Genomic DNA, 26,213 nt, shown 5'->3' on the forward strand with positions numbered 1-26,213 from the left:
GCTTATTCCAAATTCCGATCCAGGCTGGATCTGTAGCTTTCGACGTTGGCTCATTTTGATTGCAGATCCCGAGAGTCCTCCTCTTGAACGTCATCAAGACGACATCAAGAGTAACCCTCTCGGAACCCGACTTCGCAGCCTCGAACTCCAGTGGCACCATCTGGCTGACCCAGAGTATCTCATGGACTCTGCGCTGACGATCTTCCGCGCCGGTGCTCAGCTGTGATTGGATCAGCTTCTGTATGCTGACCGCAGCGCACAGCCAAAGCACGAGAATAACCCTCTCGGCTATCAGTTCCACCCAATTGCACTGCGGTGGACCTACCGACCTTCGCGCTGAATCATCTCGGTTGCGGATCCTGGAACTCCTCCCGGCCTTCGGTCGTGAGCTCACACTTGCTAACCGCAAAGTGGCTCGTGACGGCATCGAGAGTAACCCTCTTGATCCGTGAACCTCCCCGGATTCGACCTTTGGCGATCCTCTGGCTGCTGGATGGCCTTCCTCGGTGGTTCTTTCGCTCGTCCGTTGGCTGGTTGGTCCCTCTGAGATGGCTACTTGAGCACTTGCTAACCGCAAGGCTGATTTACTTGAGAGTACCCCTCTCACTAACTCTCCAGTTTCCAATCCAGACGTATCTGGGCCCATAACCTGTTGAAATAAATAATTCAACGCAGATTTCAGTGGTGGAATAGAGTTAATCTTTATTCGGTTTCTTCTGTAATGTCATTAGAATATAACTATATTCATTAGCAATAGCTTATTGTCACTTTTCAATTCTCATTTTCCCTAACCGGGAAAGTATTCATTTTTGAATGAGTGTGGCTAGTGATATAGCTCAGTTGGCAAGTCTGTTGTCTCCTGAGCCGATGTCCGTGAGTTCGAGCCCAAGAGTAAATATCGAACACAGTTGTACCGGATAAGTTTTTCAATAACGATCCGTCAACTGTAACGTTGATAAAGTCGCGAATGCCATAAAGATGGTAAAACGACTATAAACGAAACAAAAAAAAATTTTTTTTTTTGAATGAGTACTTTCATACTTCTACTCATTTCTGCCTGCCAACACTGCAGTGTGACTGCTAACCACAGTTTGAGTAATATTTGTTCACAGTGTGATGATGTAAACATTTGTACCGTGTACATCATCACCAGCTGTCATCAGCAACCATCAATGATCAATCGCTATTGTTCTCAATAGACGAATTGAACAAAAAAACAAACATAGAACCAAAACAGACTATTTTGGTTCGTTGACGGTGCAGCGATTCTTCTGCTGCCGGAATACTTCTTCCGAAAACCGTTAGTTCAACAATTTTATATTATTTGAGTTTGTTCCGAACTGTCTTAGTTATTTATAAACTAGCATTTGTATATATTATGAAGGTGTTTTGTATCCTTTATTATCAAGAAAACTCGTTAAAACCGTAAAAATGAAGACTGATCTATTATACCCCAAAGCATCAAATTCAAAACAAAAACGAAATCTATTTTTAAATCGAACTTAAAGAAGTCAAATTATTTTCTGCATTACGTGCATAGAAGTCCAGTACTGGTTTCAAAAATATGAAACATGCCACATTCCCCTTATCAGAAAAATAACCGAATAATATTGAAAAAAGTGATTCATCTTACCCCGTTTTACGGTACCTACAAAATGTATAGAGCTGCATCGAATCGTTTTATTAGTTAGATCAAAATTTTTATGAACATATTCATCTCATTCCAAAATTTGTACCAATTTTATCTCACAAATTAGGCACGCTGCTTTGAAAGATCGAATAATTTCCGTAAATGCTAAAACAACCAAAAATTGATTATCAGGAATCGAATCAAATTGAAGATTTGAACGGTCATCAATGATCAATGCCAGGAAAATTGAACGGTAATTGAAGTCTCTTGCTTATGCTGTTAAAGCAAAACCTGGCAAATTCTTAAGCAATAGTTTGATATCAATTTGAAACGGATTTATATTTTTGAGCTTAGATGTGTGAAGATGCTTTCAAAAATTAATATATTTTCAAACCTTTCAATAAAAAAAAATTATAATCAATAATTTCAGAAAAGAAACATCAAATTTCTGCTAAATTTAAAAACTTACAATAATAATTATCTAGAACTAGCTAAAAATAAACTGACAACACTGTAGCAAACTAACAAAAGTACGGTTATAAAGATTCAAGAAAGTTATAATTTAAACTTTACAAGATGTTGTTGCTCCCTGAAAAAAACAATAAATGTTCTGGAACGAACGAGCTCAATTGAACCACCCTTATAATAGAAAAGGCTCAGTAGCAGCATCGCCATGCTGCTAGCATTAACGGTTGGCGTTGCGCGCCAAAATATCATCGGTTTTCCTCGGGCCTCGGGTTTTCCGAAAGGTTCAGCCAAATCCAGCCCAAGGCTCGGCCTCTTTTCTCAGCCAACCACCAGCGAAGACGGATCACGGTAACAAGCAAGCAGCCCTTGGGGCCAGTGTCAGGGGCCAGAATGGCCAGAGTCAGAGGTCCAAAAGGGACCATAGTTTGTGTTTGTCGGTCTATAATTGTTAGTAGTTTAAGCTATCGAAGTAAAATACAGTCCACTTAAGTTTGTAATGTTTTTAAGAATGAGTGCGTTATTAATTCATCAAAGCAAATCTGATGCTATCGATCCCTGCCATCAGGGGCAATCCTGAACAATTGATTTCTTACTCAATTTTCTTAGGTTTCAGAAATATGACTTAGCTCTATTTGATATCAAATAATTAATTCAAAGTTAAAAAGAAATTAAATTTAAGAGTATCATTGAAGAGCAATTAATTCCGAAGCTCATGTTATTTTTTGTGTTTGTGTAGAAAGATATGGAACGATACATTAACGGGAACCACTCCGAATTCTTTCTTAGCAACTTTCCCAACTCCTTTAAGAAAACTTTCCAAAAATTCTCTTGCTTCTAGCAAACCGAGCACACCTTTCACGAAGAATGTTCTTCGCCGGAAGTAGGGAATGGGTACTCTATCCGGACAAGCTGCTTCAATGTTGGAACATTGTACCTAAACAACAAAACACCGCTTGAAAATAATAACAAAAAAAAAAAGAGACCGGAGACCCAAGAAGTTGTGAAAGGTAGTACTAAGGATACGTATCGTTGGTTAAACGCCATTGAAACTTGTTTGGGTTGGCTTGGTATCTGAAAATTGGAAGCGTCTTGAAGCCCGGGGCAACATTGAGCTGAAAACCGACGACACCTTGATAATGAAAATGACGACGATGTCGATGGTGCTGATGATGATGCTGACGACACAATGCCAAGGTGTTGTACCAACTCAGATGTTTGCTCTAAGGAGAAAATCGACTCCCGGTTGAACATAAAATATGACAATGGAGAGCTCACCTTCGGCCAAATGGTACCTTAGTACGAAATCAGTTTATAAAATTTTGCCATATTTTTCTTCAAGTTGATGGCACTGCTGTAGGAAAAGTTGAACCTGAGCAAAGGTCGTTCATCGATAAATTGGATAAAGTCTTTCGTCACTGGAACATTGTTGAGCAAGATGAGTAAAAGAACCTACCCTCAAAATGTTGTTAATCAGTTATAACAATAGCTGATTGAAAGATGAGATTTTGAGGCCACCTGGGGAAAAACATTAAAAATTTCTGGGTTCACTGGTGTATATCAAATTCGCACTGTATTCTAAATTCAAAACGCATGTAGCCTGTGAAGTGCAGTTTTGGTAAAAACCAGCATGTGAAAATATTTCGATCATTGCGAGCAAAAAACATTTACAAATTTGCATTAATTGTAAGTAACACACACTGTTTTCCAAGGAAGAAAACTGATCATTATAGCCCAATCGAGTATCTATAAGGAATGTAGATCATATGTTCAATCAGATAAGTGTACTAAAAAAAATTAAATTTAATTTCCCACTGAAAAGCTGTTAAAAATTAAAAATGATGAATGTGTTTTGCCACCTTTTTCCCATTTGATCGAAACGCAAACTATTAGAATATGTTGAAAGTTTTACATGAACACCACTTTAGCGAAAGGCCTCAGCCCTACCCTCAAAGTACAAGCGATCGAAATCGTTTTTTGAAAAGGGCGATCTTGAAACAATAGCTTTATTGAATTCGTTTGGCTCCGGCATGAATTTTTAACTTTAACGATTACAAATCTTTTCAAAAACTGCTCAGTTTTTTGTCCAAACATTGAAAAGTTCTTCAAAAATGGTGCAGCGAATTTCAATTTGCCTCGCCTAGTTTATGATGCTAAATGGTGTCAAGTGAACTGATTTCGATTACACATGACTGTACGAGTCGCTTCCTAGCTGCCAAAATTTCAGTCATGATTGTTCTAATCGTGATGACAATGTAGCAAGTTATTTGAACCATTCCGGAATTAATTTTATTTATCATGAAATCATTTCTTAAAATTTTGCGAGAAGCAAACGAAATCGAACCGTTATGAAATTTTACTTTTTTCTTCATGATTACCTATGGTTATTGCTTCAAATTGAATTGAACTCTGGTTTGAATAATAGAAAAATGCAAGCACATACCTACAGATCATACTTATAACCACATGGCATCACTGAGAAGTAAAAAACGAATTTATTTTCGAGGTTATGGCTGATTCCGGATTGTCACTGATACTAAATAAAAAAAGGGATATAAGTTAAAAAAATACTGATTTTTACTGATGAAAATAGCCAAATCATATATATGAAAAGCATGTTTCATCAGAATTAACTTGCAAATTATAAATGCCCATGGAGAGTATAAGTACAAAATAACTTATACTCTCCAAGGGCACTTAAAATATGCAAGTTTGAGTTCGTGAACTTTTAAACATACAGAGACAAACATGAATTTGCATAAAATAAGAAGGCTTAAAAAATAATTAAAAAGGTTGAAAAAATTTCCAAAACATTCATTATTTTGATCTTCTGGAAGATAATTAAGGATATTTAAACTTGAGGTTTACTTATGTTTACTTTAAGTCTAGGCATTTCCCATGTCCTTCGCAAAAAAATATTTTTGCAACATTTCTGCTTAAAAAAAAAGAGTCATCAAGGTTGAAAAATAAAAAAAAAAAAACCCAAAATAAAGATATCAGTAAAAAAGGCCCATTAAAATTTAAAGTTTTGAATTTTCAAAAAAAAAAAAGTACTTAAAGGGTATTGTCAAGGAGGCACCAAAATAAATTAAACATATTCTCATGGCTTATTTCAAAGAAGGTACATTATAATAAAAATTGCGATTCTTTGGCTTCGCTTGAAAATCGTGTTTTTTTTTTCATACACGATTGAAAGTGAAAATTTTCGAAAGATTGATTGGCATAGTTCCAGAGGCCGTACGAGCTCACCATCGAAGATTTAATATCTTTTAACCCCAATTCCCCTACAGTTTTCAAATAATGCAGAAAAAATCATTGAACCAAATAAAACTTATCTGGTGTGTATTTCTCGATGAATAAAGTGAAGGCTGTTTGGGCCAAGAAAATATGGTTGTTTTTACCATCAACATTTTTCAAAAGGTCAGAATTAAAACATGTTGAACTTCAACTTGAAAGTTTTGAATCAAATGTGATCATTTTTTTGTGATTTTTTCGAGTAGTTGAACGAAGGTAAATTGAGCCACCGCAAAAATAAGTAATGGCTGATTCTTCCTCAATAACCTTAAATTTTCAATTAATTCAGATGAAACAGCTTCTTCGGACTTGAAATTTTTTAACAAACTGATACTTATCTCATGTGTATTTATCCCAGGAACAAAATAAAGGCTGTTTGAGTCACCGCTCATTCTGAAAAATGGAGTTATGGCCGATTTTTTCCTTTAACTATTCACTGTTAATACTGTTAAAAAAAAAATTTCTGAAGAATCAAATAAAAACTGTTTAAGCAATCGCATCATTCGGATGATTGAAATGTTTCTGTTTTCCCTAATTTCCCTCAGATTTTCCAAATTATTTAGGAAAATGTATCTAAGGAATTTTAAAAATTTATATCAGACTAATGTGTAGTTTTTTTTTCGAGTAATTGAATGAAGACAATTTGATCCATCACACGTCTTAGAAAATGGAGATATGACTGTTTCACTCTCTTATCTCTAAAAGGCATGTTTTTACTTGATATTATTAGCCAAATAAGTTTTTTTTAAATTTTACTTTTAACGAAGAATCGAATGAAGGCCAATTTCACCTCAATACGTTTAAAATAAAGGAGTATTTTTAAAAACTTAAAAAAAAACTGAAAACCCGAGTTTGGACTTGAAAAGTTTGATCTAAATTAGACCTGTTTTTTATGAGTTTTAGCGAGGAACCAATTAAAGGCTGTGATAGCCACCGCACGTTTCAGAATCTGTGATATGACTTTTTTACCCTTTAATCCCTTTGATTTTTCAAATAGTTTAGAAAAACGCATTTTCGTGCTTTTTTCACCATGATTTATTGTTAGGCTATTTAATCGATATTTTCGTTAGTTTAAGTTTAAACTTGAAGAAATCGTCGATTGAATAACATATCCAAGGCAGTGTATTTACTGAGCTTTGCGTCTGGACGATATGCAAAACAGAGCAAAGGGATAGGGTTTTTTTCATGTTTATCGTGTAATCCGAGGTTCACTTATGCGAGGTGGTCCGTTCCAGATAACTTGGGGTAAGCGATGTTCTACTGTATTTATATGGTGAATCCGATTCTTATACGTGATTCTGAAACTCACTGTATATATTCCGTTCATTTTTATTCGAAATTGTCACTTTACATTTGATTTTTATTACATTTTCCACATTTTACAAAATGTTTTTATATAAATAAAGTCTCTGATCTGCAGAATTGAATGTTAAATTTTTATGTTATTTCCACATTTGATTCTGAATCAAGTTAGTCTCTCATCTTGATTTAAATTTTGTTTCTTAAATGTTGATTTTTCATTTTTGATTTTAAGTTTTTATACTGAATTTAGTTTGATATGTTTGATATCGAAATTACTGTTGAAATGGAGTTAAATTCTTTTCTGAATCATATATTTTTTGTTAGTATATGTATTTTATTCATTTTTATCAGTGGTTTTCAAAATGGTCCCTACCATCCACTTGAGCCGTTGAGAGCTTCTGGTTTTTGTTTTGTTAGTTTATTTTGGTTAAAAGGTATTAAAAGGATTCAACTTGGATGGCGCTGATTGAAGGTCTTAAAAATATATCGCCTGAATAATGTTTTGCTGAGCAAGAGAATCTGCGATTAGCAAAATGTGTGTTAAAAGGAGTTATCTGTAAATCAATTATAGATTTTTTGGAAAGATAAAGAGACAAAAGTCTGTTTTATTTCTGCAAGATTTTTTTTCTAAATTTTGATTGCTTATAATATTATATAAAAAGACTAGCAGACCCGGTAAACTTCGTCTTACCATTTGGCGTTTATTTTATATTTTTCCTAGATTTCTTTACATTTCCCTTCTTTTCCTTTACTCGAATCGTCCTGTTCAATTCTATCAAAATTAAACCAAAGAATTTAAACTTAACGGGTCTTTGAAAATCCAATTTTTGTAACTTGTTCAATGAATAACTGTTTGTTGATAATTTGTATGTTTCATTTGCTGTATTCCATTCAGTAGATTTATTTCGTTTCGTTATATTGTTTTTAATATCGGGACATTTTTTGGAGTATTTGCCGAATATTTTGCCTAACACAGCGCTTTCAGCTCCCAATTAGCTTTGGATGGTGTATTTTTTAGAACTGTAGAAATGAAACACATAAGAAAAGATTTTTTACAAACCATTTTCAAACAGCTTATTATTCACCATCCTCATGCTTCGAAGCAGTTTGAATTAAAATCCATATTTTCATCAAAATCATTTCCAAAAAGTTTCGCCGGATACTTAAGTTATAGACTTTACATATTTCAACTTAAAGTGTTCCCAACAGCACTTGTCATGGCATTAAATCTGGTGATTTTGTGTATTGCAAATTCTTTTTTTTTTATTCAAGCAAAAAATGCAAATTAATTCCTTTGAACTTTAACCCAATGAATCAAAGAAACGATTGGTTTTGAAAAGAGGAAAACATATGTTTAGATATATTCACCCATTATTTTAAAGATTTTAATTGAAGCAGTTCTGATTTCAAAATTTCCTGAACATTGTTGGTGGTGATCTGCGATTTCATTAAGGATTACGCTATATTTTTAAGATTTTATAAAATTTAATTGAAAAGCAGATTTTTTTTAATTTAATAGATCGAAAAAAAATTATCTGCTCAGGCTTCGATGGTTTCATGAGTTCATTTTGTTTCCTGGAAATTATCATATAAACAAAACCATAATAAAAATTATGTGTCTTTTTTACTGTAAATCTTTATTTTCAAAAAATGCAGAGGTCGGCATTAAAACGCTATTCGCTAGTTAGTCCGCTACATTTTTGTTTTAATATTTATTTTTTAACTTTATTTCTGGAGAACTTACAGCTCAAAAAACTCCATTAATATATAGAAAATAACATTTATCAGCATTCCTTCTTGAATAATTGCACCTAGAAAAGTTTGCTTATCCTTTTTATTCAACTGAAATTCCGTAAGAAAATAAATTCGTCGACAAAAAAGTAGCGGACTAATTAGCGATTAGCGATTTAACGCCAGACGCTAGAAAAATGCATGTATCAGCATTTTTCCTTGACTGATTACTTGTGGTGACGTTTGTCTATCTGCTGGTACAAAAGTTTAGTGAAAAAATAAATGAAAACGATAATTATCTAACAAAAACGGAGCAGACAAATTAGCGATTAGCGCTTTAATGCCGAACACTGGAAATGAAACACCGGTCAAATCCTAACGAATATCACCACAGTTCAACTTTCATATTCTCTGGAAAAAGTAATATTTTCAAAAAAAATATAAGTTATGTTGACAAAAAGAAATATCGAAGTATACATTTGTCCCATTTATTGAAGGCAAGTGAAAACACATTGGTCTTTTTCAGATGCGTCAGTGAAAAGACTTTAAAATTAATTTAATACTTGTTCTTGATTGTCTGTTTTATCAACTTTCAATGCTATATCCTAAGTTTTTCTCCGGAATACATTAATGCTTGGTACTTCAATTTCACTGAATGCTGTTCAACCAAAATACCTTGATTTACAAAGACCTTTATAATAATTTTGAATATCAGCTTCAGATTCAACACTCGGGATATCCTTTCTGGCTATTTTGAAGATAAAATTCTTAAATTGTAAATGTTTCATAGCTAAATGGCGCGTTTTCACTTACTCCACCTAAGAAATTACAGGAATTAATATCACTTTCACTTAATTAACACTTTTAGGTGATATTAAAAATTCATCATAAAAATCTGCTGCCCCTGGAATATCAATCACAAAAAAGCTTTTCAACAAAAAAGTGAATCAAAAGTCTCTTCTATATAGCCAAAATATGTAAAACAAAAACTTAATTTTTCCTGTTAAGTTTGTACTTTAATTGTGTGTAACCAAACAGTAAACGTGTAAAAAGTTTTTTGGTGGATGATTTTTAAAAAAGATTGAAGTTTATTTAATCTGTTTTTTTTTTGGGCCCAACAATTTTTAGATGAAGAAATAATGTATACATTTTTTGTAAAAGTTGATAGTTTACACTTGCTCTAGTCTACTTTCTTAATTGAAAATTCTTCCGGAAAATGCATATCCTCACTTTTTGTTATTAAAAAGTAGATTATTTTATTGATAACTTCAATTTACGTTTGCAAAAAATCAAATAGTTCATTCGGCCTTTTCAAACTTCAATCCTATCTAATCTATTTCAAAGAACAGACTCTTGTTGAGAGGACGAATGACCAAGTTGGTTGGATCGATAAAATATCAATCCGTGTCACATCTAGGCGTCATTAATTACCATGTGTTGTGTACAAATAAGCAAGAAAAAAAACACATCTAGGTTGCATATCGCCCCCACGTGCATAAGAAATATACTTGGTTGAGAAATAGGCGCCTAATTTTTAAATTTTTTCCAGCGATTAATGAACAGTATGCTTTCCCGATTAGGAGAGCATATCAAAATTAGAACTTAAACATATCTCAACGAAATATTTATATCTTTTTCAGTTAGAATATTGTTCTCATAATTATCCACTCTTAGTTTCTTGAATCTTGGTTATATCTTATTTTGATTGGCATTCTTAAATAGGATTTAACTCACTTTCAACGATCAAGAATTTGTTTCAAATTGTTATAATATATTATAACCGTATCATATTTTGATATGCATAGAACTTTCCATGAAACACGGACATCGAAGTCAACGGCCCAAACCGTACTTTAAGGAGTTTCGCTCAGCAGATTCATAAAATTGAATCAATATTTTGGGGTACCAAAAATGGAGTATGATTTTAGCAAATAGTGTAGGTTAGTGACATTCCACTAGAAATTTTTCTGGAAGCATTCATATCTTGATAAGTTATAATTTTGATAGGATTTGCTCTGCCTAATATCAAACTATGCTATCTGAACCAGATATAATCTTGATCGGAGCATATCAAAAACTGATATAATTTAGCTATGATCGTTTAGATTTTTTGATATAATTTGAGATATTTTAACATCCTACGAGTACTGAATTATAACTCATTTAGATAGAAAAAAAATCAGTATCAAAATATCTCATCTTGATATAATTTTGATTTTCCCTCCTGATCGGGTTGGTTACTATTATCTTGCAACGACGTTTGCTAGCGACGCTTCGCCCATGCAGAAGAAAAACAAACCCTCGAAGAAAAGAAAATCGCTAATAATGATTTTCGCAAAACAAATATTATATGTTTCATTCGATCAGCAAAATGTCAACCTGAGTCACATCTAGGCGTCATTCATAATCATGTGCTGTAGAAATGAGCTAGGAATCAAGCACAAAAAAAACACATCAAGGCTTCATATCGCCACCCCTTGCATTGAAAATATGCTTGGTTGAGAAATACGCGCCAAAATATTCTCACTGATCAGTATGCTATGCCATGGTTACTATCTTCTAACGACGTCTGCTCGCGACGCCTCGACCTTGGAGACGAAAAACAAACCGCTCAAAGGAAAAAAAAAATCTCAAAAAATGGAAGCCATGACTTTTATTTCATTCAAAAAACTACAAATTTAATTATTACGGACAATTAATGCGACTTTGTGTTGTTTTTATTCGATATAAACCGATTCGCATGGCTACAGAATATTCTAAAAATAATTTCATTCGAATCATTTGGGTCATTTCGGAGGAGTAGTACTACAAACACCGTTACAAGAGAATTTTATATAATAGAAGAAGATATTTAAAGCAATCAAATCAAAAATTCAACTGTGCTTTGCAATAGATAAAATTATAATTAATTGATTCCACTTAATTTGTTAGATTTTTTTTTATTTCTGTGAAAGTTCGAGACCCGTAAATTCTTCTTAACTTTGAATAGAACTAAAATTGAGATTTAAAATTTTAATAAATATATGTTTGAAATTGATGACACCTATCAAGCAATGCTGATACTTTTGATTGTATTTCATTGAATCGATAGTAATTAACTTCTTTTCTATGACCACCAACAAATGACAAACAAACGAAGAATTTGTTTTCAACATAACTTTGAATGAATTTCGATGTACACATTTTCAAGTTTAAGTATTTGTGCTGAAAATTCTATAATGATTTTCATGTTTATTGCCGAATAAATGCAGAATAAATTAAAATTAATTTTGACTTTTGCCTTGCAACAAGATTTTTCCAGATTCCAGATTTTCCAGTTGGGCTCGAAAATTAAGCAAAATGTGGCAACGAGTGAAAAAAGTAGAAAATCAACTTTATTTCGAATTTGTAGTATTTAGTCTTGTAGTTGCCGAAAAAGAGAGAGTCAGTTTTTCAAAGTATCATTGATAGGATTTTTTTTTCAGTGCCAAATGTTTAAAATAAATTACAAATTACTTTTATCATTGAATTGTCTATATCAGAGTTTCAATTTTTCAATGGTTAATTATTGCACTTCATATTGAATAAATTAACTAACACTGAACTTATTTCGTGTTCCACGTTCCGCCGCCTGGGTGTACGACCAATTTTTTTTTCTTATGATAAATTCGAATCCCATTTTTATCTTTTTAATAGTCACATGAAGAATGCAAATCGCATAATTTAACGCTAAAGCGTTTTATCATTTGCCATCATTATTGATAAAAAAAAAATCTGAAAAAACCCTTTCTCCAAGCCGGATTTTTCCTCCTTATAATAAAATGAAAGAAAAAAAAGCAGAAATTCAAATCCAACCGGGACCCTTCCCGAAACTGCTCGTCCATCATTGTGCGGGCGAGAAAATTACTCTGGCAAATTTTTCCCGAATTCTCAAATTAGAGTCACCATCAATTTGCGTCTCGGTCATCGTTGTTGCAAAGCCACGCGCGCGGTCAAAGAAAAAAAAACCCTCCCCGTTTCTTCTTTTTCCTCCATTCAGCACAACACAGCAGCGAAGCTCCGGGAAAACTTGGGACAGAAATTAAATCAGCGAAAGTCACGCCCTGCAGCTAATTTGGTTCCGGTTTTAGGGACGTGGCTGTGGTATTTAGATCGTTTTTCTTCATTTTTCCTATTTCTTGCTCCGATGTTTTGCATATTTCCTGTTCCCCGACCGAAGATGACCCTTTTATTCTGTAGCGGCCATTTGCAGGGATCGCTGCAGGAAGTTGAAAAATCTTGCATTTCATACAGCTATTCTTTTAGATTAGCGGCGCCCATTAGGAAGAAATTTTAATTTCCAGTTTCAAACCACAAATTGCGGTTTGAACGTTCTGAAGAATGTTTTTTTTTTCAAAGAAGTGTTGAAATTATTCAATTTGCATATTTGTTTAGTAAATTTAAAGTTAAAATAACCTTATGCATTGATTAACGCTATTGGAAATATTGTTGGACTATTTAATTAAAAACTAGCTAAAGTTTGAATGAAGTAGGTCGAAAAAAATATTTTTACTAAATATGTATAAAGCAAGTAAAACTCATAACCTTTAAAAAGTTAACAAGATTAACAAAACGTTGCTTAAAAACTGAGAAACACACAAAATAATACTGCGGGAGACCTAAGAGAGATAATTATCAGAATGTTAAAGTCGGCTAGAAAAAACAAGCCAAATCCACAAGCTAATGGTTTATTTAAGCAATAAGCAGCTGAGAAATTTTCTTCAGCCAAATCTTCTATTAATATTTAAAAAAATATTAAATCAATCGGGGGTTATCCGACATCTTATTCGGTCTTATCAGATGAATGCAAGAGAGCGCAAAATTTAGCTCTCATAGCCGATATAAACTGATTTCAGAGGACATTTTATACGATCTTTCTACTATGAAGCTGGAATTGTGATTTGCATAACCATTGTAAACGACTTAAGCTATCATTTCTGATACGATTTCATGTTTGCTGGGGTAGCCTAGTATCGCGATTTTAAAACATCATATTTTCTGTAAAGAGTACATACTACTGAATACTACTTATAATAAGCGCTTACTTATCTTGGTTCATAAGTTTTTAACAAATAACCTCAAGACATGGCCGTAGTAACGGGGGGGGGGTTTAGGTTTAACCCCCCCCCCCCTCCCATGAGGATCCAAAACAGCAAGTAAGTACATTCAAAATTTTTAAATTCAGGACCAATTTATGATAATAGAGTAAGGTTAGCCAAGAGTTACCATCTATACTATAAGGGGGCATCCATAAATTACGTAACGCTCCTAGGGGGGGAGGGAGTAAGCTCGAGCGTTATGAATTGTGACATAGTGGATGGGGGGAGGTATAGTCATCGTTACGTAACGATTTTTTCCTTAAAAATTTCAGTTGAATTGCAGCTTTTTAGATGTCTTGCAATTTTTTGCAGAATTATAAGCAAACCAAAATCAGTTAAAATTTTGTAAGCTTCAACAAGATTGAAACTGGTTTGTAACCTTTCCTCTTTAAAGATTCCGAGAAAGACTCCATAAAGTGTGTATAGGATTTCCGTGGAATAACCGTTGAAAAACCCAATGTTAGGTACATTTACCCCCAAGAACTCAATCCAATCTTAAATCGGAAACTTTATTATTTTTCTCAATTGATTTTAAAAAATGCAATTTTGATTATTCCGAGGAATATTACTAAGTGAAGTATATTTTGCTTAACAAGTAGTGCACCTTGAACAACATAAATTAATCAAGGTAGATCATCAGTTAACCAGCACAGAGCAACTTGTAATATGGCAATTAATTTATTTTATCAGAGAGTTATCATCAATGTGTACTAAGAAGCGATTTCGATAGATATCGATTTCGTTTTAAAGAACGTTAAAAAAAATTCTGTAATCTTTTTTACCTTCGAAAATCAGTATTTCAAAACATGAGAAGATGGGAAGGGGGGGGGGGGGTAATTATTAGCGTTACGTAATTTTCATAGGGGGGTACGTCGAAACGTTACGATTTGTGACATACGGGGGGGAGGGGGTCAGAAAAGTGCATTTTTGCGTTACGTAATTTATGGATGCCGCCTAAGCTTATGCCAAATCCTCAAAAATCCATTTCAAATCCAAAATTCTGCTACACTTTTACAAAATTTTCTCACTTGTTCATCGCAAAGCAGGTCTGAATATTGAATTTGAATTTTAAACTAAATTTAACACATTTCAGAGGTTCTGATTCCATAATTCCCATAACCAAAATTGTCTTCCTTTTTTCGTATTTCAGATTCTGAATCCAGTTCACGATTCTTGATTTTCATTTAGAATAATCATTAGAAATTAGAAATGGAGAGCTGCTTTGAAATCCTGGTTCAAATTTGGTTTTGCAATTATATCAAATTTAAATAATGTTTTTCGAGTTCATATGCATTTTTACCATTTTGATAATTTTTTTTTTGTTTCAATTATAGTCGTTTTACCATCTTTATAGCATTCGCGACTTGTTTTTGATAATAGTTTTTCGAATATGAAAAAGAGAAATTTTATTTAAGAGTCGGCGGCTTCAACTGACGTCAAGTTTTCAAGCTCCGCAAATTTTTCAAGAATTTTAATTTTGTCGGAAAAGTAATCAAGAATATTGGAAATTTACCAATTTTTGGACAGATCAACTAGAGGAGGGAAGATGGGCCGTTGATCTGAAGACGGTTGGAATCGTATGGTTCATCTTGGACCGGGAAAAGTGACCAATCATGGGACCGAACTCTTCGTTTCATAGCATTTTTAAAGGATTTTTCAGCTAAGTATTCTTTTACACTTATTGTTTTCGTTTGCTATTATATTTCGTTAGGTGATTTTAGAATACCTATTTAAAAAATTTCCATGCTAGCTGTAGTATCAATCGAGGCAGGGATAATTTCAATTCACAAACACTCAGGATTTTTTCAAATAACATTCGGTGACTGTCGTATGACTGCAAAGAGTGGAAATTTCTATAGTATTGTTTTTAGGAGAAGAAGAAGGGGAGGAGATTTAAGTAGATTGTGTCATTTCGTTTTGCAAAAATCAATTTCGAAAACTGCTATTATTTGCACGGTTTGCATTATCTCTGAAAGAATTTCCACAATCGTTTGCGTTTGCATTATTTTTCTGCCATTCTATGAGAGAATCAGTTTATTGTTTTGTTAGGTTTGAAGAAAATACATTTTGTTCTTGTTCATTTAGTTACCATATAACCAATTCTAATGAAAGACTAAAGTTTCAATATAAACATTGCTGCACAATCAGTCAATTTTTTTTTGTTACAGGGTGCTTAAGAAAAGAAACTGACTGTGCCTTTTATAGTTGATTTAAAAGAGTTTTGCACAAGAACTTCATAGAGGTGGATGATAACCGGTGCTTTAAATCTAGAGACGTTGAGACGGCTCAATTTTTTTCTGAAGATTAAGGTGATTATTTGACGAAAAATAATTTTTTTTAAGTCTATTTTTTTTTAATTGATTTTGCACATCTTCGGAGGTTAAGGTTTTTCAAAGAGTGAGATATGATAAGGAATCAAAAGTATTTTATTCAATGAAACTATTTGTTTATTCCATCATATTCGTTACCAATAATTTCTGCTATTATGAAGAGGTTGCAGTAGGTAATATTGCTACGTTTAAGTAATCATATCAGAACATTGACTAGGTTTTGCACGAAAACATGACAAAATTGTTCATCATATCTTAAATTTATTTGTTAAAAAAGTTTTCTTTATTCAAAACCACTCCTAAAATAACTTTTTCGATATAAATATTTCTATTCTAAATGCAAAGAAATGCAAATTAATTTTGCTGAAACAAGTTAAAAAATTAGAATTTCTCAAAAACTATAAAAACTACGGGCTTCTAATTAGTTATGTCGCGTAAAATGATTTATATAAACGAAATTGTTTCTTCAATCGAAGAAATTTCTTTTTTCCAGTTAATAACTAAAATATTGATCCTATGCTTGTTGTGATATTTGCTTATACATTCCATCCAAACTAGAAAACTTATATGATGCCGAGATCAAAGAAGCTCTCAGAAATTAATTAAATGACTATAATATCAATTCTGCTTCTATAAAAATATGATTCTATCATTTAAGAAAAAGGTTTGATATTTTGAGTGAAAATATTGCGATAAAATGGCAGTTAATTGAATGTGTTGAAAAGTGTCATGAAAACGAAGAAATGTGGTTTTAAGTTAAGATTGTACATGTACCAATTGAGGTATTTCCATCAAACAACAATTTCAAAAATATAATTTTTAAAACTAGATCACACTTGTCAAAAGTGTTTCCTGATTATATCCTTCCAACCATACTCCAAAACAAAATTGTTTGCTAGGATGCAGAGGTGACCTCGGTCCTAAAGCACAATGTTTTATCTTTCATCCATTTCTATATTTTTCCTAACTATCTATTGACTACTAGGACGTGGCCGGCGCCGTTATTGATGTTCAAAGAGAGAACATCAGTTTTTTACATTGAGAATGAGCTACTAATCCCAAGTACCATTCTTTTGACCTTTGTACAATTGATGGCCTCGATCAATCACGGAGTAGCAACCATTGGTGATGTGGAATTCGTTCTACTAAGCCACGCCTGCGATCATGGTTTTCGAAATGCATTTTGTGTAGAAAAATCAGAGCTAAACGACTATATCATTATTTAACAATTAAAAATATCTGTTTCAGACGTGAAATTCATTTAGTATAAATTGATATTCGAACATTTCGGGTTCAATGATACAGGTGGATGTGAGTAGTCAATCAAGCTAAGCTAAGCTAAGCTATGAAAAAGAGAATTTTTTTTTAATATTCAAATTCAAAGTTCTTTAACATTATTCTTACACAAAATTATAAAATTGAAAGCTTCAAATTGGCAATCTTAAATTGAAAAGTCTCATTTAGATCTTTTACAATTTACAATTCATATTTGAATTCTGATTACCAATAGAGATTAAAAATTATTTAAATGGTGATATAAGATTAAACCTGAACTACAGAATCTCAATAATAGATACATGAATGAGGGCTTTAAAACTTGACTCATAAAATTCTGAGCTGGAAAAAGATTCGGAAATCTTATTTTTTTGTACATTTCAAAAATCGTATGGAAATTCGAATACAGATTCGAAGCACAAGAGTTCAGATTCAGAATGTAAATAAATATAACAATCAATATAAGTTGTTGAGGAACTCAAGAGATCATGAGCTTAACACATTGCGGACCAAATACAAGATATCACGTTTTTTCGCTTGCCAACAGTGAGCTACACTTCGAAGTATAACTCGAATGGACTGAATTTGTGTGTTTAACTTTATTCGGCAAAATGAAACACAACATTTGCCGTTACTTAAAAATGCTAAATTTTTTAAATTTTCGGTGCTTCTCGTCATAGATTTCTTAGCGGTCCTAAATGTGATAAGATTGCTTGTCAATTCCATTTCCAGATTTAAATTTTTAAATTAAATTATTATTTCAACATAATTCAACTTATTTGTGATTTCAATAAAAGGTAAAATTTGAGTTCTTTGTTTTATCCGAAAAACCTAAATTTTATTAAAAAATTCATCCATAGAATTTTCAATATGGAATTGATTCTTTATGAAAAATATTTACTTTAAAGAAACATCTACACCTTAAAAATCCGCACAAAATTCTTTATTTTCTCAGTGTATTGTTCAACATATTAAGGACACCAAAATTCAGCATTTTATTATTCAGGAATTGATAAACAAAAGTCTGATTATTGAATATAGATATTTGAGTAACGGGAAGTGTTGTGTTAAATTTTGAAGAATGAGGTTTTTTATTTGATTCATAACGTTTGATTTTGACCCGAATGACAATTGTTAAAGGTTCTTTAATAAATATTATTAATAATAATTATAGTAATGTTTGAATTATGCTTTTTAATTGAGCATACATGCGTCAAGTGAAAAAACGAGATATCTCGTATTTGTGTTAATATTGCAATGTGTTAATATTGCAGTTTTTTTAACCCAATTTCATACTAAAATCATTAATTTGGTTCAAGTTTACATCAAGAAAGTTTGATATGAAAATTTGAAGATTTTCAGCTCTAACTTTTTTTAAATTCAACTTATTTTTATCAAAGGTTAAAATTTCAGAATTTGCAAAAATAAATTGGAAGATTGGGGTGGTATGATTTGAGTATAGATTAATTTTATTTCATAAGAATAGCAAGACTCTACTAAAAAAGCTTATTTTGTGCCCAAATCAACTAAGTTTGATCTACCAGACTCTTAAACAAAGTCAAAAGTTTTAATAATCGTTGAAGGCACGCCCTTGTGGTTAAGGACCAATTTTTTCAAAAGTTATTGGTAAAAAGCAGTCACAATACCCCCCTCATGAGTCGGTTCTTCCTACGGCCCTGCCTCAAGATATGATCTTTTAACGTCTTCAACTGCTAGAATCACTCATCCACCATATTATTCGATAACCAATAGTCGACTACAAAACAGATTGCGTTGAATATCCTCATCCTCTACGCTGAGGCATGCTGGATTTTCAGCCAGCAGAGCACATTGGTTCAAAATAAGTTAGTACGATAGTTTTAGCAATATTTTATGAATATTTTTTCTGTCCAAACTAAATTTTCAAAAATCGGGATGTTTTGCCAGAAATCGGTATTCTGTATGTACCGGTTTTTGGTCGAAAATTTTCTCAAAAATCGGTATAAGTACCTTTAAATCGGTATGAATGGCATCACTGGTGGTGATAGAGAAACAACAGCAAGATTAAAAGTGGTCATAAAACACATGCGAGATGTAGGGTATTTCGGGGGAATATGCACCTGCTAAGGGAAATGACCGAGTATGCGGATTACTTAAGCTGTACACCCGAATACATTGCAACATGTGCCAATAATATTACTTTTTATGGTAAAAACTATGAAAAACATCGATTTTTTACAAACGCCTTTAAAAGCAACCTTTGAAATTATTGGATGTAAAACGCCCCAGTGTAGGCAAATGATGCTCCAAAACATTGGATCAATACGACTCAAAAACAACACAATATTTACAGTGAAAATAAATTAATTGTGTTATTTGATTCGGAAAAAAATGGAAAATTTTTTTTTTCTAAATTTATTTACACATAAAAACAAGTGGTTTGTTCACATTTCCCAGTGAAAACATAAAAAATTTTAAAAATTTTTGACTTTATTTTGAACTGTGTCAGTTTCAATCAAATTATTCAGATGCTTTTGGCGACAAATTTAGTGCACCGGTTCGATTTTCCATTCGATCCAATCGAAAGTTATAATTATTATGCATCCTAATGATAATTTGGGACAAAGCAAAGAAGAATATCGATATATCATTTCGATAATCGGTCTGTATTCATGAAAAAATGCACTCCAAAATTCCGAATAAAACACGTGGTTTTGTTAACATCTTACCGAACAGCACCTTGAGGGGAGGGCGATTTGTCCATAAATTGATGGGGGCATTTTGATCGGATATTTTAAATTTAATAAATCTTCAGATAACTATAAAACAACAATTTACCACAGTTTTTCATCAATTGATAATTCAAATAATATAATCTAAACAATCAATAAAATCAGTGGTGAAGATGTTTTAGGCAGTCATCTTGGTGTAAAAGCCTATTTCATTGGATCACTTTTTACATCTTGATTGTTATTCGTGTTTAAAAGAATATCTGGAAATCAGTTTTTTTTAATTACAAGGTATTGGTTTTAAGAACACATTTGGGTAAAAATAATTCACTAAAACTTCGCAAATCTCCAAAATTAATCAAAATATAGTCGCTGGCATTTTACCCCGCAAGGCCATTATGGACAGAAGTACTCTACATACATGGAGTGTATCGATGAAAGTTATAGCAGACGACCGATGAAGCTCGACATGTAGGGGAACTGGGGGATAGCGCCCACGTTAAGAAGAATCTTTCATTACTCGTTACTAAAAAATGCAATCCAGTGAATTCAACAAAAGTTTTGAAAAGAGGACTATTCTCCACTTAAAATATATAAACAGGAACACTTAAACCGATTAAATACGTCTCAATCTTTAAATTTTGAAAGGCTTTCTAAGTGTTCTAAGTGCCCCTGAAAGTGTTTGCCAGGTAAAAACACTTCTATTCTATTTCATAGATGACCAGTGCTGCCAGATACACTTTATTAAATCTATATTAAATTTAGGAGTTTCAAATACATTCGTCTAAATTCACGTCAACTGAACATAAAAACATCTTTAAAATTATTTAGATGAAAACTGAAAATAAATTTAAACAAATATGAAACATGCTTTAAAAAGACATGGTGCGTTTTGCCCTTCCTTGGCATTTTTTGTTGTGTGATGATTGTCAAGACCAATGTTCGTCTTTGGAACTGATGCCCAGTAATTTTTTTTTTGCTGATAGATGCCGTTATTCCTTACGAGAAAAGTTAAACCTTTAAAAATGAGTATAAAGTTTACTGTCTTCAGTTAGTTGAAACAGTTTAATGAGACTAAAAGAAATTCCGTTAAATGGAGCATCATGCAACAGCAGAGATAAATGCAACATTTGTATACCACAATACTTACTCAAATTTTGTTTCAACATAATGTAATAAAGTTATCACTTGATGATAACAAAATGATGTTGACACAGTTTCTCACACTTTAACTTTAATATCTCGTTTCCATATGCTGGAAAATGATTGTTTTGCATCAGGCGTTTGTTTATTTAAGTTCAAGTTTCTTGTCGACAGTTCGGATTTCGGCGGTTAGGTTTTGCCGCCAAAATTGAATCGAAAACAAGAAGTTGCTACGTTTTATGGTAGAAATCAATAGAAAAACTATAGATTTTAAATAAAATAAAATTTTAATTATAACAACTCTTGATTCTTTTTTCTGCGTTGACTTCGTGTTCGTAGCTGATTTCATAGAAAAAAGCTGCTAAACGTCCAGTTGTTTGTTTTCCATGTAGATGTGTGATTGAATTGTTCAGAAAGTTTCCGCAATTTTTCTTCGATATCAACTCTACCGAAAACAACTGAAAACTAACAATCAACTACTTTTTCATGCCTCCGTGCGCGGAATTTTCGAAACGGGTTTCGAGAAACATATTCAGCCGGGTAAATCCTTCTTGCCGATTTTCTGAAAGCTGACTTTTTCTGTGCCGCAGCAAGTGCATTAGGAACTACCGTCGTCGTCTTTTCATTCCCCATCCATTCATCCAGCAGGGGCAACAACAAGTCGTTGAAGCGACGTGATTCTCTCCTCTGCCGCCTGGTTGAAGTGCATCGCTTTGCTGCAGCAGCGGAAATGTAAGATTAATTGCACCTCGGGACTACACCGCAGAATATGAACTCGACACCATCAGTCCTAAACCAACCACATCGAGCTCGGGCTGCACAAGTTGCTGCTGCATTTCTGTCGGGGGAAAACAGGGTTTTTGTTCTGGGAAACAGGAAATAAAAAATCCCACCAGAAGAAGTTTCCTCTTCATCATTCTCGTTGATGTCGCATTGCCTAAATTGTGTTCCGGGAGGAGGAAAAGCTTTCTCTAGACGACGCCACGGCAAAGCAGCTTCCTCCCACTCGAATGCCATTGCAGCCGCACAAGAGCTGAGGCGGGTAAAATTTTACAATAAATGGCAAGAAAAGTGACGCCATGCATCGAAACGTGGAAAGGAAAAAACGAAGAACGATGGATGGAATTATAGAGTCTCAAGTGCTTTAACTGCTCCGAAAGGAAGTTTTATGTGGGTGGCAGTTGTCGAGTGAAATGAATTAAGGAAGATAAATTGATTATAATGTTCGGCGCGGTACGGCAGTCTCGAGGAGGCAACCAGTAAGTACACAAATCTTGGAGGGTTCGAAGCGAGTCAAAGTTGCGTTCCCCTGAAAGATTTAGTCAAACGTAATGGGATGTTAGACATTTAGTTTTGGAAGATTCTTTTTTTTTTTTTTTTTTTGAGATCGAAATGAAGCAAAGATCATTCAGAAATTGGGTACCGTGATCTAGGGTAAGATTGATCACTTTTTTTTTCGATATATTTAACAAGTAGGCACATACATCCAGTACGAATACATCCTGCCGTTAGCTATTTGTCTCCCACGTCACGGTGTGTTATGTGCTCGTGATTCGAGTGATTTCTCGTTGATAATTAGCGATTGCACAATAGGATATCTAAAATTCAGGCGAAAACGAAGTTAAGCGGGTCAGCAAGTTCCTGTTTATAAATATAGGTACGTATTTTGAGTAGTCAAGTTCCTTGACGATGAAAAACAAATTGAGTAGATACCTATTTTCCCGTGATTGTTGACGAAACAGAGAGAATATAAAAAAAGTGGTTATGTGGTCCTTCAGCCTTGTTTGTCCAAAAAACATCAAAACCACAATAAATTATGAAATTTTACGCTTCGTCCAGTTTGATTGCATACGCGAAATACATAGCCTACTTATGGGTCGTTTCCAAAGAAGGATTATCGTTTCTATACCCCAGTAAATATATCATGAAAATTAATCCTTCTCGCAATGAGAAAACCGTTCCTTGTCAATCTTCCAATAAACCCTTTAGTATGAATGTGTAAGCAGCATTGAACATCAATCTGAAGTGTCACTATCTGGTCAAACCACACAAACTCACACATGGTTCTACAAACGTAACAAAACCAAACACACAAACGCATATCCATCACAGGCCACAACAAGAAGACACCGATCGAATTGACACGAAGCTCATTTAATCCCGTAATTAAATTACGATTTAATCCGGCTCCTGTCACACAAACGAATGAATCTTCCCACTGCAGGAGAAGTCCGCACAATTGGCAACAAACGGCCACCAAAGTTCGTTCGCCTATTCGTAGTGCATCTTGTTCAGGTTTAGTAAGAAGAAAGACGCCGAGCGACGTTCTAAGTGAAATGGTGGCCTTTTTGGTCAAAACGAAATCGTTTTGCCTTCAAAAGATGCATCCTTTCTGGTGGTATATACAAGCAAATAAGACCCGGGTGCACTTTCCCGCAATAGGATGCCATTTTTTTTCTACATCAACACGGCAGCAAAAAGCATTGCTCGAATAAGAATGCACTTAAAGATGTTTTTCATCAAAAAAAAAAAACCCAAACTGAGAAAAGCCCGTGTCGTGAAAACAGGCAGAATCTTGACATATACCAGCTTGAGCAGGACAAAGAATGGAAAAGTTGATATTTTTGTACTTGAGGATGGATTTTTTATTCGGTTTATGCGATATGAGTTATTTTTTTCTTGAAAAGTGGAGAAGTTTTAATTTAAAAAAATTCTACTTTGCTTTAAAAAGAGTTGAAACGAAAGAAAAAATTGAATATTCATAATTTTACTCAACACTTATTGCGATGGGTTCACACAGAGCGCCGATGTGGTCTAGCGGATAGGCTGGCGCAAGTCTGGTTTTGGTATGCTAGGCGTACTGGGTTCGAGTCCCGGTATCGGTGAGAAAACTTTTGGGTTCGAATCCCATAAGTGGCCGACAGGTAAGAGGTGTTTCCTCATATAACTACTTTATGATAAGAATGTTCAATTAGTTGCCAGCTGGCCACGGATGCCGGAATACCTGTAAATAAACTAGCCCACCTGATTGACTCGTTCTGCCAAAATAAACCTACATAAACACAAATACATTCACTCCATAACAGTTCATACATTGGAGATTTGTCGAACTTAATAAACTAAGAATGCATGTGACACACTCTTGGGCAGAAACTGCGGTGAATCCATGCACCCATGGTTGATAACCAATATACATACCTACATACATAAATACACTTATTGCGATGGATTCATACGATTTGTTATTAAATTAAGAGAAGGACAAACCAGTGAACAACTAAATTAGTAGGTACAGAAAAGAAAGAAAAAATATAACCCTCCGTTACCGATTTCATACATGAACTCCTTTTTTTTTTTCAAAATTTAAAAGAATTTTAATTTAAATATCTCATACTTTATGTAAAAAAATTAAGACCATATTCGAAAAAAATAAAATAAAACCATTCTTTTTAACACAAATGAAAAAAATTATCATTGATGATCGAATTTTATAGCAGAACTAATGAAAGTTATAAAAGTGTACAATCAAATTAAGAAATAAGAATTTTAGAACAGAACTAATGAACTGATCAAATTTTTTTTTTTTTTTTTTTTTGAGATCAAAGGAAAGCCCGCGGGAGTGTAATTCCTTCTGAATTCCTGCTCCCGTAGGCACAAAACCTCCTCTCCATTTATTATTCTTATTTTTTTTTTCAATTCAAAGATTACAATTTTAAAGTTTACAATTTTTATCATTTCCACTGATATGTATTGAAAGCACTATATTTTTTGAATTGTTGCTGGCGGCTGGTGGGTGGCGGTGGCGGGGGTGGTGTCTGTTGGGTGGCGGGCGGTGATGTGGAGGCGGCTTGGCGGTGGTGGTGGCGGAAATGATAAGAAAAAAATGTCGTATGGACTTTAGTATGGCGTAAAGTTTGTTTTTGGTGGTGTTGCAACTTTGGTTGAGGAGCACGGTTGGGCATCCCCAGTGAGAATATTCTCTTTTGAGGGGATGCTTGGCATACTTCCTAACTACTGGACTGGTGTTTCATTCATAGCAAAGCCATTCGATTACGAACGTGGGCTTTTATAAGTTTTTTAAATTTGGTTAAGTTTTGTTCTGATTTTATATGTGCTGGCAGGGCATTGTAACGAGCAATCCCGAAGTTGGTAAAACTTCGTTTAGCTTTTTCTGTTTTTACTCGTCGAATCTGAAGATTTCCTTGACCTCTTGTTGGGTATCTGTGAGAATTCACCGGGAACTCCAAGTTTTTGTGTGCTCGAGGATTATCTAAAAAGTTTTTCATTTGGACTAATGTCTGAACTTCTCTCAGACCTTGAACGGGGAAAATTGATGCTGAAGCATTGTGATACAACTGATCAGTTGAGTACAGTCGCGGTTTCCGGTATACTATCTTCAAGCATCTATTTTGAAGTATCTGTATTTCTTTCATTTTCGTTTTAGATGCACTTCCCCATATGGAAACCATGTATTGCAGCTTTGACTGTACCAAAGCATGGTACATGGTTATCATTTGTTTTGTAGGCAGCAGATTTCTGATCCTCCAAAATAATCCACAAGCAGCACTTATTTCTTTCTTTAGTTTATCTATATGTGTGATCCATTTTAACTCGTCATCAATAGTTAAACCCAAATATCTATAATGATTGGCTTGTTCAATCACCGTTGAGTTGACAACAAGATCGGGAATCATCTGTGTTGTGTTGGAACGTGGTCCTTTAAACAGGGTATATTTGGTCTTAGATAGGTTTAACGAAAGTAGATTTTCTGCGAAATACTTCCCCAATGTTTTTAGATCAGTTTTCATACTGTTGATTATATTTTCTGGATTTTCACCAACATACAACAAGGAGGTATCATCCGCAAAAAGGCGAGATTTCCCACAAAGTCCGAGATTGGGCAGGTCATTGATGTAAATCAGAAATAACAGTGGTCCCAAGTTGCTACCTTGTGGAACACCGACGGATAGCGGACAGAGTTGGCTGGTGACCCCATTTGCGATTACATATTGGGTGCGATCAGCAAGGTAGCTCTCAAATAACTTGTTTGATGTTCCTCTGATGCCATATATATCTAGCTTTCTCAATAGGATTGTATGATCAATTGTATCGAAAGCTTTTTTGAGATCCAGATACAGTATTCCCACAGATTTTCTCCCATCCATTGCATTTGTTATTTCATCAACCAATTCACAGGCGGCGGTGAGTGTGCTAGATC

At 33.8% G+C, this 26,213-nt stretch overlaps 1 protein-coding gene across 1 annotated transcript in view; it reads left to right on the forward strand.

The window, feature by feature from the left end:
* Nucleotides 1–242: 242 nt before the first annotated feature.
* LOC129741820 (uncharacterized) overlaps nt 243–26,213 on the forward strand; it is a 141,813-nt gene continuing 115,842 nt past the window's right edge. Inside the window, exon 1 of the mRNA XM_055733611.1 lies at nt 243–384. Coding sequence (XP_055589586.1) covers nt 243–384 — 142 coding nt within the window. The remainder of the gene's footprint in view (nt 385–26,213) is intronic.

This window comes from Uranotaenia lowii, chromosome 2 (genome assembly GCF_029784155.1).
Source record: "Uranotaenia lowii strain MFRU-FL chromosome 2, ASM2978415v1, whole genome shotgun sequence".
NCBI classification, from domain to species: domain Eukaryota; kingdom Metazoa; phylum Arthropoda; class Insecta; order Diptera; family Culicidae; genus Uranotaenia; species Uranotaenia lowii.